The following is a 16,450-nucleotide window of genomic DNA, read 5'->3' as shown; positions in this document are numbered from 1 at the left end:
ACCTCAGGGAAAGTACTTTCCCAGTGGAAATTCAGTTCAATAATTCTCTGAGAATTTGAGTAAACTGTATTTTTCTTCATGCTAAATCACAATTGATTACATGTATTTCCTGCCACAGCTAAAAAGTGTACATTTTGAATGTTGTTATTTCTTTGTGAAAGGCATTTTCAGGTTCCTTTAAGTTTGATGATTTTGACAATTGTGTTTAAGAACAATGTTCATGCTAATTGAAGTCTTCTCTGTTAAAGAAAAAAATAATCAGGTTTTTAAAGTACACAATCTTCTTTAAGACATTAAATGCAATTTAGAAAGTCCAAAATATTAGTTATAGGAATTCTACTGTGGCTGTCACATAGTTTATTCATTGTTTCAACAATTGTTTCCTGAATACCAAATAAGCACAGGGTATACTGCAGGGAGGAAAAGCAAGTCCTTGACCTTGTGAAGTTTATGGTCTCCTGGAAGGATAATTGACAGTGAACAGCTAAAGAAATAACAATTTAGTTAAGTTTCAGGAAGACAGAGGTCAGAGTTCGGTGATGGAGAACAGCAACAGGGGAACTGATTCACTGGGTGATTCGTAAGTGTTTCTTGGAACGAGTAGATGAGAGGCTGAGGCTCAAAGAAGGAGAAGGGGTCGGGCACGTAAAGAGTGTGAGGAGGAGTAGCCAAGGCAGAGATCAGCAAGTATCAAGAGTCAAGGCATAACAGGGCTTGGGTATTCCCAGAACTGAAAGGAAGCTGATGTGGTCACGTGTTTCAGGGTCTGTGTGTGTGTGTGTGTGTGTGTGTGTGTGTATGTGCATTGTTGGACTGGGGGAAATGACGAGAAGGTGGCATGAGGTTAGAAGAATCAGTAAACAGGTGCCAAATGACTCAGAGCCTTACAGGTCATGGTTAAGGCCCAGGTTTTTTTTTAAATAAGTACAGTGGGAGCCAATTAAAAATTTTTTTAAAGATTTTTATTTATTTATTTAACAGACAGAGATCACAAGTAGGCAGAGAGGCAGGCAGAGAGAGTGGAAGGGGAAGCAGGCTCCCTGCAGAGCAGAGACCCCCCCCCCCACCAATGCGGGGCTGGATCCCAGGACTCTGGGATCATGACCTGAGCCAAAGGCAGAGGCTTTAACCCACTGAGCCACCTAGGCACCCCTAAAATTTTAAATGTAGAAAATCATTACCTGATTTAAATTTTTTAAAAAATATTTTATTTATTAATTTGACAGAGATCACAAGTAGGCAGAGAGGCAGGCAGAGAGAGAGAGGAAGGAAAGCAGGCTCTCCGCTGAGCAGAGGGCCCAATGCGGAGCTCTATCCCAGAATCCCGAGATCATGACCCGAGCCGAAGGCAGAGGCCTTAACCCACTGAGCCACCCAGGCGCCCCACCTGATTTAAATTTTTAAAAGCTCGCTTTGGCTGTTTTATGCAGAATGAAGTTATGTGAGCGTATGTTTGTGTTTGTGTTTGTGGTTAAAAATGGAAGCAATGAGACCAGTCAGAGGGCTGTTAGAATCCTCTAGTCGAAGACATTGTTGGCTTGGGTCACAGGGTGGCATTGGAGAGGGAGCCAATAGGATGGCTCTGAAATATTTTGGGGATGTATATAATCTTCTGATATTCAGGAAGAAGAAGAGTCAGGAATCAAAAATAATCACTTTTCTTTTTTTTCCCCCTTTTCTTTCTTTTTTCTCCCCCTTAATTGGCTGTGTCATGGTACCACTTACTAAGATCAGGCTCAGGGCAGGATCTGGTTTCAGAGGGCGATCATGTTTACTTTAAGATATCTAGCACCACCATTACAAAATTTATGAATTCATCAAACATTGATTGAGTGTCACCATATGTCTGACACTGTCCTAGGTGTTGATAACATCTGGTGTCTTTATCCTTATGGAATTACAGAAGTGGCTGATTTCAGATGCTGAAATTTTCAGGGACCATAGTTAGAAATGATCCAACCCAGCATCCTCGTTGTAAAGATGAAGGGTAGAATATGAACCATCTAATTTCAGTAGAAATACTAAAACTTCTTGGGGCACATGGGTGGCTCAGTCTGTTAAGGGGCTGCCTTTAGTTCAGGTCATGATCCTGGGGTCCCAGAAGGGGTCCTGGAATCAAGCCTGGAGTCTACTTCTCCATCTCTCTCTGCCCCTCCCTCCCCTTTCATGCTCTCTCTCTCTTGCTGTGTTTCAAATAACCAAATAAAATCTTAGAAAAAGAAACTCCTCTGTAAAAATCACAGTTACTTTACTAAAACTTAATTATACTCATCCAGGTAGTGGTTGTGATATTATTTTCTTTTAGGGATATGATATAATCTGTTTTCATTCCTGTTTTAATGAGTAGTTACAATTAGTGCTATTAAAATAGTTTATAATGTGTCCTAGGGTCATGAAAATATAGGCATTAAAGCCAAGAGTTCAGTGGTTGATTTCACTTTACTTACAGAATTTGCTTATAGATTTCACTTTACTTATACTTATTGTTGATTTCACTGTACTTATAGAAGATGTAGGCAAGGAAAATCATGCATCATGTTCTAATGTGCACACATTTTTTACTAAGGTATTAATAGTAGACAAAGGCAAAACGAGACACTTGTATTTTTTTATATTATTGATGGTGGGTTTCCCATTTCCTTGGAGCATTTTAGAGGGAATTTTTCCAATTTAATATAAAACATGATTATGAGAGGGAAGGGGGGGAAAAAAGAAGAGTCCAAAGAAGGAATTTATTGTACAATGCATTAGAGATTTTTGTGTATGTCTACCTGTGTGTGCATATGTTGGAATGTTTGTCTTAATCAGTTTTATAGGTTAGGATATTTGGTCAAAGAATACATAGGTAATGATGAAATAGCCAGTTGTATACATTTGAGTAATTTAAATACCAGGAAGCCAAAAAAAGATGATTTAGAGTGTTCTAAATAAGCATAGTTATTATCTAAATTACGTTAAAGCATTTATTGTTCATTTAGAATGAGGTCTACTTGGCTCTTTATATCCGGTGAGGTACTATGAAAGAAGAAAGTTGAAAATTCCTGCCCTAAGGGCATACCAAACTGGAAGCATCAGGCATGAACCAGTCTGCACACATGCGTGCACACACACGATGGGGAGAATGTTTCCTGTGCTCCGTGGCTTCTCTCCTGGGAATGCCCTGTACAGCAAAGGAAGTTTTGAGATGTTTTATAGAGGTAAGGGCCTGTTCATTAGGAGAATATTTCAGTACAAGAAAGGGAAAAGTGGATACTGAATGGGATGGATGGTAGTCAATCAACCCACTTGAAGCTTGAAAACAGGGATGGAGATAGATTGTGAGGCATGCTCATAAGAAGACGCAACACCACTGAGATGGTGGAAATGATCCAAATAAGAAGAATTAGAACCAGAGTGCTGCTTCAACCCTGCAAATGAAATGGCAGGATGAAATTCAAAGAAAATAGAGGCCAACTGTGGAGGGTCTGACCCTGCACTTTTAAGGAAGTAACGTAAAAGACCGAAGGTTGACAGTGGAAATCGCGTGGAATTTATAAGTAGGATTGTGTATATACAAATCAAGTGAAAACTTAGTGGTGAAAATAAAGACTAGAGGGCGCCTGGGTGGCTCAGTGGGTTAAGCCGCTGCCTTCGGCTCAGGTCATGATCTCAGGGTCCTGGGATCGAGTCCCACATCGGGCTCTCTGCTCAGCGGGGAGCCTGCTTCCTCCTCTCCCTCTGCCTGCCTCTCCGTCTACTTGTGATTTCTCTCTGTCAAATAAATAAATAAAATCTTAAAAAAAAAAATAAAGACTAGACAGAAGGACAGTTTGTTTCCTGAAATCAAGAAAAAAAAAAGAGCTCTGTGTGTGACTATGCCGAACAGGAATATTCTCTGTTTTATGAATTACTCTGTATTCTTATATCCTCCTCAAAGACACAGGGTAAAAACTGAACTTTTCACTTCCCAAAAACATGCTTAGAAACAAACATTAGCAAGCATTTGCAGGAAGCCTTTGGGACAGGAAAACATCTTTTATTTTAACCGCTGGTGTCCAGCTCTCTAGGAAAGCCCCCTCCTGTGTTGTTCCTGTGGCAGTTTTACCTCTCACCTGTCGATTAATGGTCTCTCCATGATAAACTCATTTCCTTGCTATGTATAGTGTGTGTGACCTTACACTCCTTCACACATAACCTTGGAATGTTCTTCCTTGTGCAGCTGGAGTGCACCACTCACTCCTGGAGCTGAAGGAAACTCAACTGCCGAAACAGGTTTTTGTTTTTGTTTTTGTTTCTTTCTTCTTCTTCTTCTTCTTTTTTTTTTCTAGACTTTTTCAGCTGCACTAATTCCTGACCAGCCAAAGAAATTCTCATGGGGATACTGTGGGCGAATGGGGACCAGATACATTTTGAGACTTTTCACATATGTAGAACAAATGTCTTCCATTGAGGTTTTAAAAATAGTCCCTTTAAACTTTAACATGTGTCAGGCTAGTGTTTGCTCAGATAATCACAGGCCTGCACATGCAGGACCCAGTCAGTGCATGCCAGACACAGAGGCCCATTATGGCAAAATTATGTTTTTGTTGGTGGTGTGAGTTTATTTCTAAAAAATTGCTTCTTAACACATTACCTTTAGTACTTTCCCGTTCTTTAGTTCTACTTAGGAAGAAAGGGATATTATCACCCAGGTGACTGGCTTGTTAAAGGAAGATACAACAAACCTTCCGTAAGTATTGTTGTCAGGTCTGGTTTGCTTCTAGAAATTTGGCAAGTATGTTGATACATGTTTTCCCCTCTTCCTGCTTTCTTTAAGGGACAGAAGTGATTTAGGCAGGAATTGAATATGTCAGAGAACCTTATTCTTTCTTTTTTTTTCTTCTTACTTGCTAAATAGGAAAGTTCACCAGCTTGATGATGGAGGAGAACAATGACTCCACCGAGAACCCCCAGCAAGGCCAAGGGCGAAACAACGCCATGAAGTGTGGGTGGCTGAGGAAGCAAGGAGGCTTTGTCAAGACTTGGCATACCCGCTGGTTTGTGCTCAAGGGAGACCAGCTCTATTATTTCAAAGATGAAGATGAAACAAAGCCCTTGGTAAGTAAGAGAAAATAAAAAGCCCTGTGGTCATAAGCAAGCAAAGAGGTAGAGGGGTTTGCTAGAAATTGATGGAGTCTGAGGTCAACCTAATTTCCCTGGTCTCCTTCAGTTCATTGGCATCTTTCACACTTTTTCTCATTGTTTACTTTGGTTCAAGATGATGGATTTGCTAATTGAGGCCAAGAGGCAAAGCATACTTGTCTAATATTAATTTTGACTTTTACTAAGCTGGGAACAGGACGTCTGAGTCCCTCAGGCACACTTAGTTTATGAAAAATTTTAATGGACATCTGCTAGAAGCTATATATTGTAGCCAAAACATCTTTCCTTTTCTCAGAAGTCAGTTACCAGCATAGATTTGAAGGAAAACTAGAAACACAACTTTCAGTAATTTTTGAGATACCTTCAGCATCAGTTCCCGGGGGGCTTCTTTCCGCCTTAACTCACATAAAATATAGATATGGTGCTAAACGGAACAACATTGATATATCCAATCAGCATACATAATACACTCTTCTGGGGATCGTTGTTGTGTCCTTTGTGGTTCCTTAGCAGTCTTGTATTTGCTTATTCACTTAACATTTTCTCAGCCACAAATCTCTAGGCTGCAATGAGAAAGAGGAAAACAAAAACAAAAACAAAAACAAAAAACCTCTAGCTCTTTCTGTAGCTACAACTGTCTTTCCTGGCTGGGATCATCAGTTGGTGGAGGGAGGTGCCTCCCCGAGGTATCCCCAGTGTGTTTTCCCTTCATCTAGAGCTATAGGATATATAAATGAAAGAAGAAACATTATAGATCAAATGATATAGACATCCCCAACAGTATGTTTTTGAGACTATTTCCCTTGTTTTAAAGTTCAAGAACTTAATTAGGAATTTGGATCAGGGCTCTGCTTTAGTATTTTATATTTTCAGACATTATAATTTCACAAAGTTCTCATTTGTCCAGCTGAATTATAAAATAGCAACAGATGCACATTCTATAAATATTTTTGAATTTTTTTGAAATATTTTTAAGCATTTATTTACCAGGGCCAGGCATTAGATTATGAACTTATATACATTATATTACGAACTGCTTAAAATAATCCTATGAGATAGTATTATCCCCATTTATGCATGAAGAAACCAAGGTTTAAGAATAATATGCATTACTCCAAATTACACAGTGGTGCCATGATTTGCCTCCAGGTAAGTCCAAATCCTTAGCCAAAGACCTCATAAATAAATAAATAAGAATATCCCATAAGAAGAATTAATAAAAATATCATGACAGTTATGGTGCATTTCCATACCAGATCTTGCATTCCTTGTAGCAAACCAGTGGGGAATGTGGGGATTAACCATTACAGATGAAGAAATTGTGGCTTAGTGATACGAAGCAATGTGACCAAGATTGTATGGGCATTAGAAACAAAGCTGTAGAGTCTTTTTTCTTTTATCCTAACACTCTAGTGTTCTTTTCTCATTGTACCTTTTTTTATACTATAGATTTTTTTAATACTATAAATTACATTATGGTATCATCTTGAATATAAAATTGTGTTTATTAAACTCAGAAAGGGATCAGGTTGATGTGAGAAAACAGAATGTGGAGGATCCAACACAGGGACTTTGATATGGAGAAACACATGGAATAAAATGGAATTATGAGTAAGATCCAATGTTTTATCCCAGGGAGTCTTATTCTGATACAGTCTGGCCACAATGGGTACCATTTCAATGATTAATTAGGTAGGATCAAGGACCTAAATGGGGGATAAGGAGAGCAGGGGATTCAGGAGCTGAGTGAGTGAAGATAGGAAAGAAGATCAAATAAATGCTCTGACTCTTTGTTGAGTTTAGTGTATCTTCTAGTAATGATTGTGGGATAGCTTGGATTAGGCCCAAGCTCAATGTTTCTAAAATCGGAGATCTGCAGATGTCAGAGAATATGCATAGGAACCCCAGTTTGAGGAACTCTGACCTAAGCTGCTCAAAGAGGATTTTATCAACCTTGGCTATGTTATTTTAATTCTTCTGTGTAGTTTCTCAGAAGGCCTACAGAGTTAAAGATGGTCTTCAGGGCAATGTAATTATTTTGCTAACAATATGGAAATGTAAATAAGGAAATGCAAAAATTCTGGTTAATTCAAATGAAAATTGCCTCAAAATAAAAATCACTTTAGTTGGTAATATTTCTAAGATAAGTTTGATATCATTATGTTACCATTGTTTCAAACTTGTACTAACTAAAATTAACAAAATAGAGTTTAAATTGATGAGAAAGTACTCATTTTTATACAAACCAGAGATAGGCTATTTCCCCAAAAAAAGCTTCTTAATTTTTCTTCCCAAATATCATTTGTTAATAAAATTATATTAAGTCAAAATTTAGGGTAGGGGCGCCTGCGTGGCTCAGTTGGTTAAGTGTCAGGCTCTTGATTTATGCTCAGGTCATGATCTCAGCCTTGTGAGATAGAACCCTGTGTCAGGCTCTGTGCTGGGTATGAAATCTGCTTAAGATTCTCTCTCTCCCTTGCACTCTGCCCCCGCCAAATGGGGGTGAATAAATTTGAATTATTATTTTTGTTTATCGTCTTTCATAGCAGTTCAAGCACTAGGAATTTTGACACTATGTCTTTTAATCGTTTACACTAGTGTTCAAATACATGCACAAAGAATCAGATAAAAACTGACAATTTCTGTAGTAGAGGGCACTTAGTATTTTTAAGGACCATAAATTTGCCTGTGAATGGCCAATTCCTTACTTAAAAGTAGTTTCTAGGATGTCTGGGTAGTTTAGTCAGGTGAGAATCCAGCTTTTGATCTCAGCTCAGGCCTTGATCTCAGGATCATGAGTTCAAGTCCTGTGTTGTGTGAGCCTACATTTAAAAAAAAAGAAAGAAAGAAAAGAAAAAAAGTAATTTTTTAAAGTGAAGGTAGATGCCTGGCACATTGTAAGTTCTGAAGCGTATTTTTGAATGCGTTAGTGACTAAATCAATGAAGAGTATCTGTGGCCATGAAGGGCAGAGTTATTACCAGGTGCTGTGAGTAGTATTGACTATTCTCAACCTCATATAACCTCAACATAACTTAATATATCAAATTATAATGAATTCATGATAACAAAGTTTAAATCACATTAAGTAAATCGCTTTTATTTATTTATTTTTTACATTTTATTTATTTATTTGACAGATCACAAATAGGCAGAGAGGCAGGCAGAGAGAGAGAGAGGAGGAAGCAGGCTCCCCACTGAGCAGAAAGCTCCATGCTGGGCTTGATCCCAGGACCCTGGGATCATGACCTGAGCCGAAGGCAGAGGCTTTACCGAACTGAGCCACCCAGGCGCCCCAAGTAAATCTCTTTTAAAGAATCACCTCAGTGAAGAGCAATTGAACATCTTGAAAAATGTTAAAACTGGAAAGAATTTAGTTGTTATAAATCCCTTCCTTTTACAGATGGATTGTGTGTGTGTGTGTGTGTGTGTGTGTGTGTGTATGTGCAGGAGTGTGTATGTGTGTGTATTGGCCATGGGATATTGTTAATGACTGGCAGGTAGGAACTAAAAGCCAGATTTCCTTGTTCTTGATCCAGTCTTCCCTCAGTTTCACTTTTTGCCTACTCACAAATTCTTAGCTTTTCTTTAGATTTTCTTTCCATCAGAACTCCTTCTTGCTTGTTTATTTTCAATATTGGTGGTTTCAAGCATAAGAATGCCCTTGGCTTGCATATATTTTGATGAGGTTTATTTCATTATTACTGGAAGGAACTTCACTAATGAAAAAATTCACCTTTTAAGTATTACTAACCAGCTAAAAGTTTTCAATAAACATAATCTGGATTTGTTTTTCTCTCTCTTGGAAGGCATTTATAAAAGGAGAGTATTAACACCCTTGAAATGTGTGTTTCTCCTCCCCTAGAAAAAGGGTTTCAATTTATCTTAGTGAAACTTTTACAGAGCTTCCCCTCAACTCAATAGAGTCAAACTCCATATTATCCTTGTTTTTAAAAAGTACACATCTGTTGGGGGACACAGGTAAGCAAAATTGTGATGGGGACAGATAATCATGTAAGCACTGGATGCTCTAAAAACACAGATACAATTAATGTCAAACAGTGAGTGAGGATTCTGTGAAGGGGGGTTGAGGAAGGAGACACAAAGCAAGAGGTGAATGTTACCTGGAGTGCTGAAGGTTGGGGGAGTGCTCCAGGTAGATAAAATGAGAAAAGAATTCAGAGCAGAGGAAAGACATAGAGTTGTAAAATACACCTCAATAGATAGCTTCATTTTGTGAGTGGAGAAATGACAAGAAATGGGGTTTGAGTGATAGGTGGGGCCACAACAACAAGGGGTGCATGTGTTGTACAAAGACAACTATTCTTTGGTATGTGATGGGAAGCTATTTCCAGGACACCTATGCTACTCAAGTCGCAAAACTCCATTAACTTGTTAGAAAAGAATAATGGCAGCCATGTTTAAAAAATGTATTAGTTTGTGCAGATGGCCATAACAAAAAGGTGGCTTCAAGAACAGAAACTTATTTTCTCATAGTTCTGGAGGCTGGAAGACCAAGACCAAGTTTGGTCTTTGGTGGAGCCTCTCTTCCTGGCTTTTAGACAGCTGCTTTCCCTGTATGCCCTCTCATAGGACATTACCTTGTGTACAGGAGTGTAAGAGAGCTCTGCTATCTCTTCTCCTCTTCTAAGGACAAGAGACATATTGGATCCTGGCCCTTTCCTTACAACCTCATTTAACTTTAATTATCTCCAAATATAATTACATGGAGGTAAGGGGTAGGACTTCAATATGTGAATTTGAGGGGGACACTTCAGTCCATATTTAATTTGTTGCAAACCTCTGTTAATGAATATAGTTTTTTCAATTGGGTTTTTCTTTTATCTACACCTTCACCTTTCATCTCTATTAGGACTTAATATATCTGATTTAGTGCATTATATACTTAATTATTTGAACCACTATTGGTATCTTACATTTTTATTCAAATTGCACCTTGCCTTCTAAATATTCTACAACCTGCACAAGTTTGAAAACATAGAAAGTCTCACTGTAACTTTTCTTGTATTTTCTTTTTGAGCAAAAGGCAAAATACCTATAAATTCTCCTCTCTGGAGACAGTGCCTGATTTGTAAACAAGACTTCCCACCCCCTGATCAGGATCCTCAAGCAATACATTAGAGGTATACCTCAAAATAGAACTATTCCATGTTTAAAATAAATCAAACTAAAGTTCTTTGTATCCTATAATTTTTAAAATGGGAGAAATGTTAGTTCATTTAGGGCAAAGCTTTCTCTTCAAATCATTTTCTACAGTATTACACTCATACAGATACTGATTTTACTCAGAACAGATTTTAAAAATAAAGTTAAGATGTACCTAGCTGTCTCAGTTGGTCCTGAGGTCACACATTGGGTCCCACATTGAGTAGAGATTACTTGAAAAAAATGGTATTCCTAAAAAATAAAGTTGATTTTGGTTGTTTTCAAATAACAACAACAATAAAACACAGAAAAATATTGTGTGTAGCCAATTTTAAAAAATGAATTAATACACCCATAGTTATTATAAACTTTTTATAAGTACTATAGTTTTCCAGTTTTTAGGTTATATTTTTTCTTCTTTTATCTTTAAAATTAATTCCCACTTGTATATGAAAAAATGTTTAAACTATACTGTGGAGAATCTGAGAAAAAGAAAATTTCTTCCATCAACCCTGAACACCCCTAACTCCTTTGAATAACTATTTAAAACTGTTTAAAAACAGATTTACACCAAGTTTGGCAACAGTATCTGTTTGACCATCTTTCACTAATAATAATGACAAAAGACTGTGACCTTAATTACAGATATTGTAGCATGAGGGCAGCAGCTGAGTCAGAGATAAAGTATCATCATTGTATTTATTCTAAATATAAGGCAGTTGTGTAGATTTTGAAAATGAATCCAGTGATGAATTCTAGTGCTTTTTTGAAACCATCTGTTTTACTTCCATCATAAAGTATATCATTACCTGAATAATAGCTAAGGTTCTAGTTTGGTGATACTTGTGAGTGTTTTTGACATACCCGGGGTATTAGAATTTGTTAAGCAGTGATTTTTATTTTTTTTAATTTTACTTATATTTTTATTTTATTTTTTAATGGCACAGCTGCTTTTTTTTTTTTAAAGTCTTTATTTATTTGAGAGAGAGAGAACATGAGCAGGGGGTAGAGGGAGAAACAAACTCCCACTGAGCAGGAAGTCCAACATGGGGCTCAGTCCTAGGACCCTGAGATCATGACCTGAGCCAAAGGTAGACAATCAACTGAGCCACCAGGCATCCCAAGCAGTAATTTTTAGAAGCCAGCCTGAGACTCCTGATGAAATGACTAAGATCCAAACAAACACCAACCCAATTAATGTAGTCTAGATTGTCTAGAACAGACATTGATCTGATTGTGTGGAGAGGGTTCTTTTCTGGACATGATGAAGATGATATTATATAAACACTGAATTTTCTTAACTTATAGAGAATAAAGTGATTTTGAGTGAATTATAGTCTGAGGGTTGACCTCTAATGGTACAAGAATTGATTACTGATTTAAGAGTAAGCTCTGATTTTACATATTTAATGAAACTTGTGAGTTAATGAAATCAAGAAATCTCTAAGGCACTTGTTTGGGAGTGGAGGAGATTATGCTAAGTGAAATAAGTCAAACAGAGAAAGTCAATTATCATATGATTTCACTTATTTGTGCAGCATAAGAAATAGCATGGAGGACATTAGGAGAAGGGAAAAATAGAGGGGGTGAAATTAGAGTGGGAGAAGAACCATGAGAAACTATGGACTCTGGGAAACAGAGAGTTTTAGAAGGGAGGGGTGGGGAGATGGGTTAGCCCAGTAATGGGTATTAAGCAGGGCATGGATTGCATGGAGCCCTGGGTGTTATATGCAAACAGTGAATCATGGAACACTACATCAAAAACTAATAATGCACTGTATGGCGACTAACATAACACAATAAAAATAAATAAATAAATAAATAAATAAAATATATGAGCAAGAAGAAGACAAAACCCTAATTAAGTGTTTAAGGTAATATTAGGAACCTTGAAACTTGGATTTCCTCCTTAAAATCACAAACTGACCTTCTATGTAGCAACTGAATCTCTTGGTATTTAAAAAGATCTATAAGATGGTGTTGTGTGTCACCATAAATTTTATGGGAAATCTTAGCTCATTCCTAGAAATGATTATATCAAGAGATGATGTTATTAATACAAAATAGTATTTTATTCTGTTTTTCATTGAAGTTTTTTTTTTAATTGCTTACTTCTATGCAGCCATTTCAGAGTGGTTAAAAATATAGACTTTGAGTCAGGTTTTTTGGAATTGAATCTTGACTCAGCCAGATACTAATTATGATACATTGAGTAGTGAGTAATCTGGTTTAAGCTTCAATTTACTAATCTGTGCAATGAGATGATAATAGTACCCATGTCATAATATTGTTAAGAGGATTGAATTAACTGATTTATGTAAATGATTTTAGAAAGCGGTGGCACATAGTAAGCATAAAATACATGTTAGCTTTTTATATTAGCATGACAAAAAGAACTTATTTAAGATACTTATTCTACTTGTTCATTTACTTGATTTTTTAAAAAAATCATCATATACATTTCTAATGTGCCTGTAGTTATGCTAGTTTCCAGGAAATACAAAGGTAATATAACCAATTCTATAACCAATATATTTCTTCTCCTCCCCCAAAAAAATAATTTTAAAAAGAAGCAGCTTCTTTCTCAGGTAGAAAGTCCTGAGATTCCAGGTAAGTGAGGAGGAGATCTTCTTGGTCTGCTCCAAACGAGAGTTTAGAAACATAGGCTACCAGAGATTTTATAATTTTAATTTCTGGCTTCTAAATTCCCCATGGGGTCATTCCTTTCCCTGTCAAATAGAAGGCAGATATAAAAGGGAGTATTGCATAGAAGGTTGGGATGGACCAGGTGTAGGGAACTTCTGTTCACATTCCATTAGCTAGAACTGAGTCACATGACCAAACCCAGGTGCAAAGGGGGCTGATCTTGCAGTCCAGCTTTATTGTGGGAGCTGAGAAGAACATGGGTATTGAAAAGAGCAGTCCCTGCCACAGGTGATGTAATAATATGAAGCATCATGAATTCAGGGTTAAATTCCAGTGGCTATTACAGATTACCGCAGTCACTATACAATATCATAACTGTTTACCTTTGGAGGCCATAGGAGGGACACCTATTACCACTTCAAGATTCAGGGAGAGTTTTTCAAAAGAATGTATGTTGAACTGAGAATTGAAAGATGATACAGCTTTATTACAAGCTGTTGGGGTGGTATATATGGCACAATAAAAGGTGAAGGCCATGGCGCTTTGGTAGATGGTTGGGAAGTATATTATGGGCAAGGGAGAAAAGCAGACAAGAAGTCATGAGAGATACAATTTGGAGAGGTACATACAGACAAGCAAGCCGTGTTAAGGACTGTAGATTTTGTCCTGAGACCTTCCGTTTTCCCTGCTTTTATGTGCCTGTCTTCCATGGTTTATTGAATTTAGAGCTAAAGAGTGAACATAGGGCTCATTCTAGATGTAGCTCATTGTGAAGGAATCCAGAGTACCCACCTAACCAAAAAGTCTTCTTCTGACCGTTCTGCAACTCTGTCTGGGGTTTCTGTAATTGGCTATTTTGTATTATGACATAATCTCTAGAAAAATGATGGGTAAGTAAAACACTACAGGTAAGCACTTGACCTTCTGTCGTACATTATTACCTAAGCATGAATTGTGGGTATACCTATTAGGTCATTTTTGACTGTAGACAGAAGGATTGAGAAAATCTGTTGCTGCTGAAGGGGACACTTGCAGTGAAGAGCAGCAGGTAGTGTCTTGGACAAATGTAAAGATTGTTGGGGTACCTGGGTGCCACAGTCAGTTAAGTGTCTGACTCTTGATTTTGGCTCAGGTCATGATCTCAGGGTCCTGGGATTGAGTCCTGCAGTGGACTCCATGCTCAGCCTGGACTCTGCTTATACCTCTCCCTTGGCTCCTCCCTCCTGTTCTCTCTCAAATAAATAAATAAATAAAATCTTTAAAAAAAAAAACACCAACACAAACAAACCCTTGAGATTGATGGGTGGGACATGGTAGCCAGTGAGAACAGAGTCATGAGAGTTCATCCTTATAATTTTCTCTAGAATTGACTTTGTACAATATGGGCATTTCTCTAGAAAGCAGCTGAAGGCAGCTGTTTTGTGTAGATTATCGAGTCAGACTGCCTGGGGTCAGATCAGACTCCATCACTAGCTATAAGCCTTAGGTAAATTTGTTTTTACTTACTTGATGAAATTATTCATCAGTTAACTATAAGTGATAGATAATACCTACATCACAGGGTAGTTGTTAGCATACCTGAAATGATTCTAGAATACTCTTTTTTTCTAGAATACTTACAGGACCTGACTAAATATTAAGTATTGTTGTTAGAATCATCACCATCCTCATCATTTTTTTTCCATCATTCTCTATCAGGATACCCTGTCAGGATCTATAATATTTACTTTATTACTTGAATAATGAAGAAAATAATAGATGGTCAGCTCATATAAGTAATGCTAACTTCAGAGCAGAAGATAACTATTTTTACTTGTGACCTGTGCTGTCAAAACACTGAACTCACAGGGAAAGATTCTCAAAAAACAATGCTCACCTCTATAGGATGTCGTTTCTCTTTGTTTAAATTACTTTTGGGGCTCCTTCAGAGCTTATCAAAATGATTATGATAGCAAAGGAGACTTGAAGGATTTTCTTTGAGAACTGGACCACCGCAGAGAGAAGCAGCCCTGGTTTCCTTATCTTATTCCTCAACCCCAGTTGGAGAGTGAATTACTGGAATTGAATCCCTTGAGTTCTGCTTCTAACATTTAATCATATTGACTGAAGCCTTTTGTATTTGGGATGCAATTCAATATATGGAACCAGATAGTCTGTATATAGATTATCTCATTAGCATAAACCTAGGCATATTTCCACTCTCTCAATTAATGGAGAAGAGAATTTGGGGGAAAAATGAATAGGTGAAAATGTGGTTTGAACATTTACATTTATAGTGCTTAGAGTAATGTATTTTAAAAGGTGACTTTTTCCTCCCCTGATACACGGAGCATTTCACAGCCACTTGCTAGTTATTTTCTCTTAAGTTTCTTTCAGGAACTCAGTCTTCCTGTCCTTTCTTTTTTACCATTGTCTTGCCTAGTTCCTGCTGATCTCTAATTTTCTAGCACTATTGCCATATGTTTGTTCATTCAGTGAATATTTATCAATTTTAAAATACATAAATTATACTTTATAAAAGGTTTTGACTGTCTTTATGAGGAAGCAATGCCAGAGGCTTGTATTGGTATTCTCACTTTCTGAATTTTGGCTTCTTTCCCTTAGCATAATATTTTCATGATTCACCCGTGTCTAGCGTGTATCAGTAGTTCATTTCTTTATATGGCTGAATAATATTCCATTATATCTATATGTCACATTTTCTTTATCCATTCTTCCATTGATGGACGTTTGGGTTGTTTCCACTTGGAGACTATTATGAATAATGCCACTATGAGTCCTTATGTACAAGGTTTTGTGTGGATGTATGTTTTCATTTCTCTTGATTATTTATGTAGGAGTAAAATTGATGGTTTATATGGTAACCACGTTTAAACTTTTGAGAAACTATGCCAGTCATTTAAAAAAAAAAAGATTTATTGGGGCACCTGGGTGGCTCAGTTGGTTGAGCATCTGCCTTTGCCTCAGGTCCCAGGACCCTGGGATCAAGTCCCATATCTGGCTCCCTGCTCAGTGGGAAGCCTGCTTCTCCCTCTCCCACTCCCCCTGCTTGTGTTCCCTCTCTCACTGTCTCTCTCTCTGTGTCAAAGAAATAAATAAAATCTTAAAAAAAATTTATTTGTCTGAGAGAGAGAGAGCACATGAGAGAGAGATTGCAAACTGGGTGGGAGGGGCAGATGGAGATGGAGTGAGAGTCTTAAACAGACCCCCCACTGAGCATGGAGGTCCACATGGGGCTTAATCTCAAACCCTGAAGTCATGATCTGAGCTGAAATCAAGAGTCAGACACTTAACTGACTGTGTTATCCAAGCCCCTTCTACGCCAGTCATTTTTAATGATCAAATTTCTGTGTAATTTAAAACAGAAGCCTCATGCTTAGTTTTAATTTCATCTATGTTCCTCTCCATCTTTGCACTTATCAGTCCTGAGGAATATTTCAAGCAGGGAGGAAGCACAGTATGCCTATGTTCTTCTCCTCTCTCTCCACCACTAAAGTTGGGGGAGAGGAGGGAGACAG

The 16,450-nt window shown here is 37.6% G+C and overlaps 1 protein-coding gene across 2 annotated transcripts in view; it reads left to right on the top strand.

Moving 5' to 3' along the window:
- Positions 1-16,450, top strand: part of ARHGAP24 (Rho GTPase activating protein 24) — a 516,663-nt gene that overhangs the window by 78,096 nt on the left and 422,117 nt on the right. For both annotated transcript variants that reach the window (XM_044224604.1, XM_044224606.1), the window contains exon 2: positions 4,877-5,076. In XM_044224604.1, the coding sequence (XP_044080539.1) occupies positions 4,894-5,076 (183 nt within the window). In that variant the 5' untranslated portion in view covers positions 4,877-4,893. The remainder of the gene's footprint in view (positions 1-4,876; positions 5,077-16,450) is intronic.

The sequence above is a fragment of the Neovison vison genome, chromosome 11, assembly GCF_020171115.1.
Source record: "Neovison vison isolate M4711 chromosome 11, ASM_NN_V1, whole genome shotgun sequence".
Taxonomy (NCBI): Eukaryota; Metazoa; Chordata; class Mammalia; order Carnivora; family Mustelidae; genus Neogale; species Neogale vison.
This window is presented reverse-complemented; position numbering and strand designations above follow the sequence as displayed.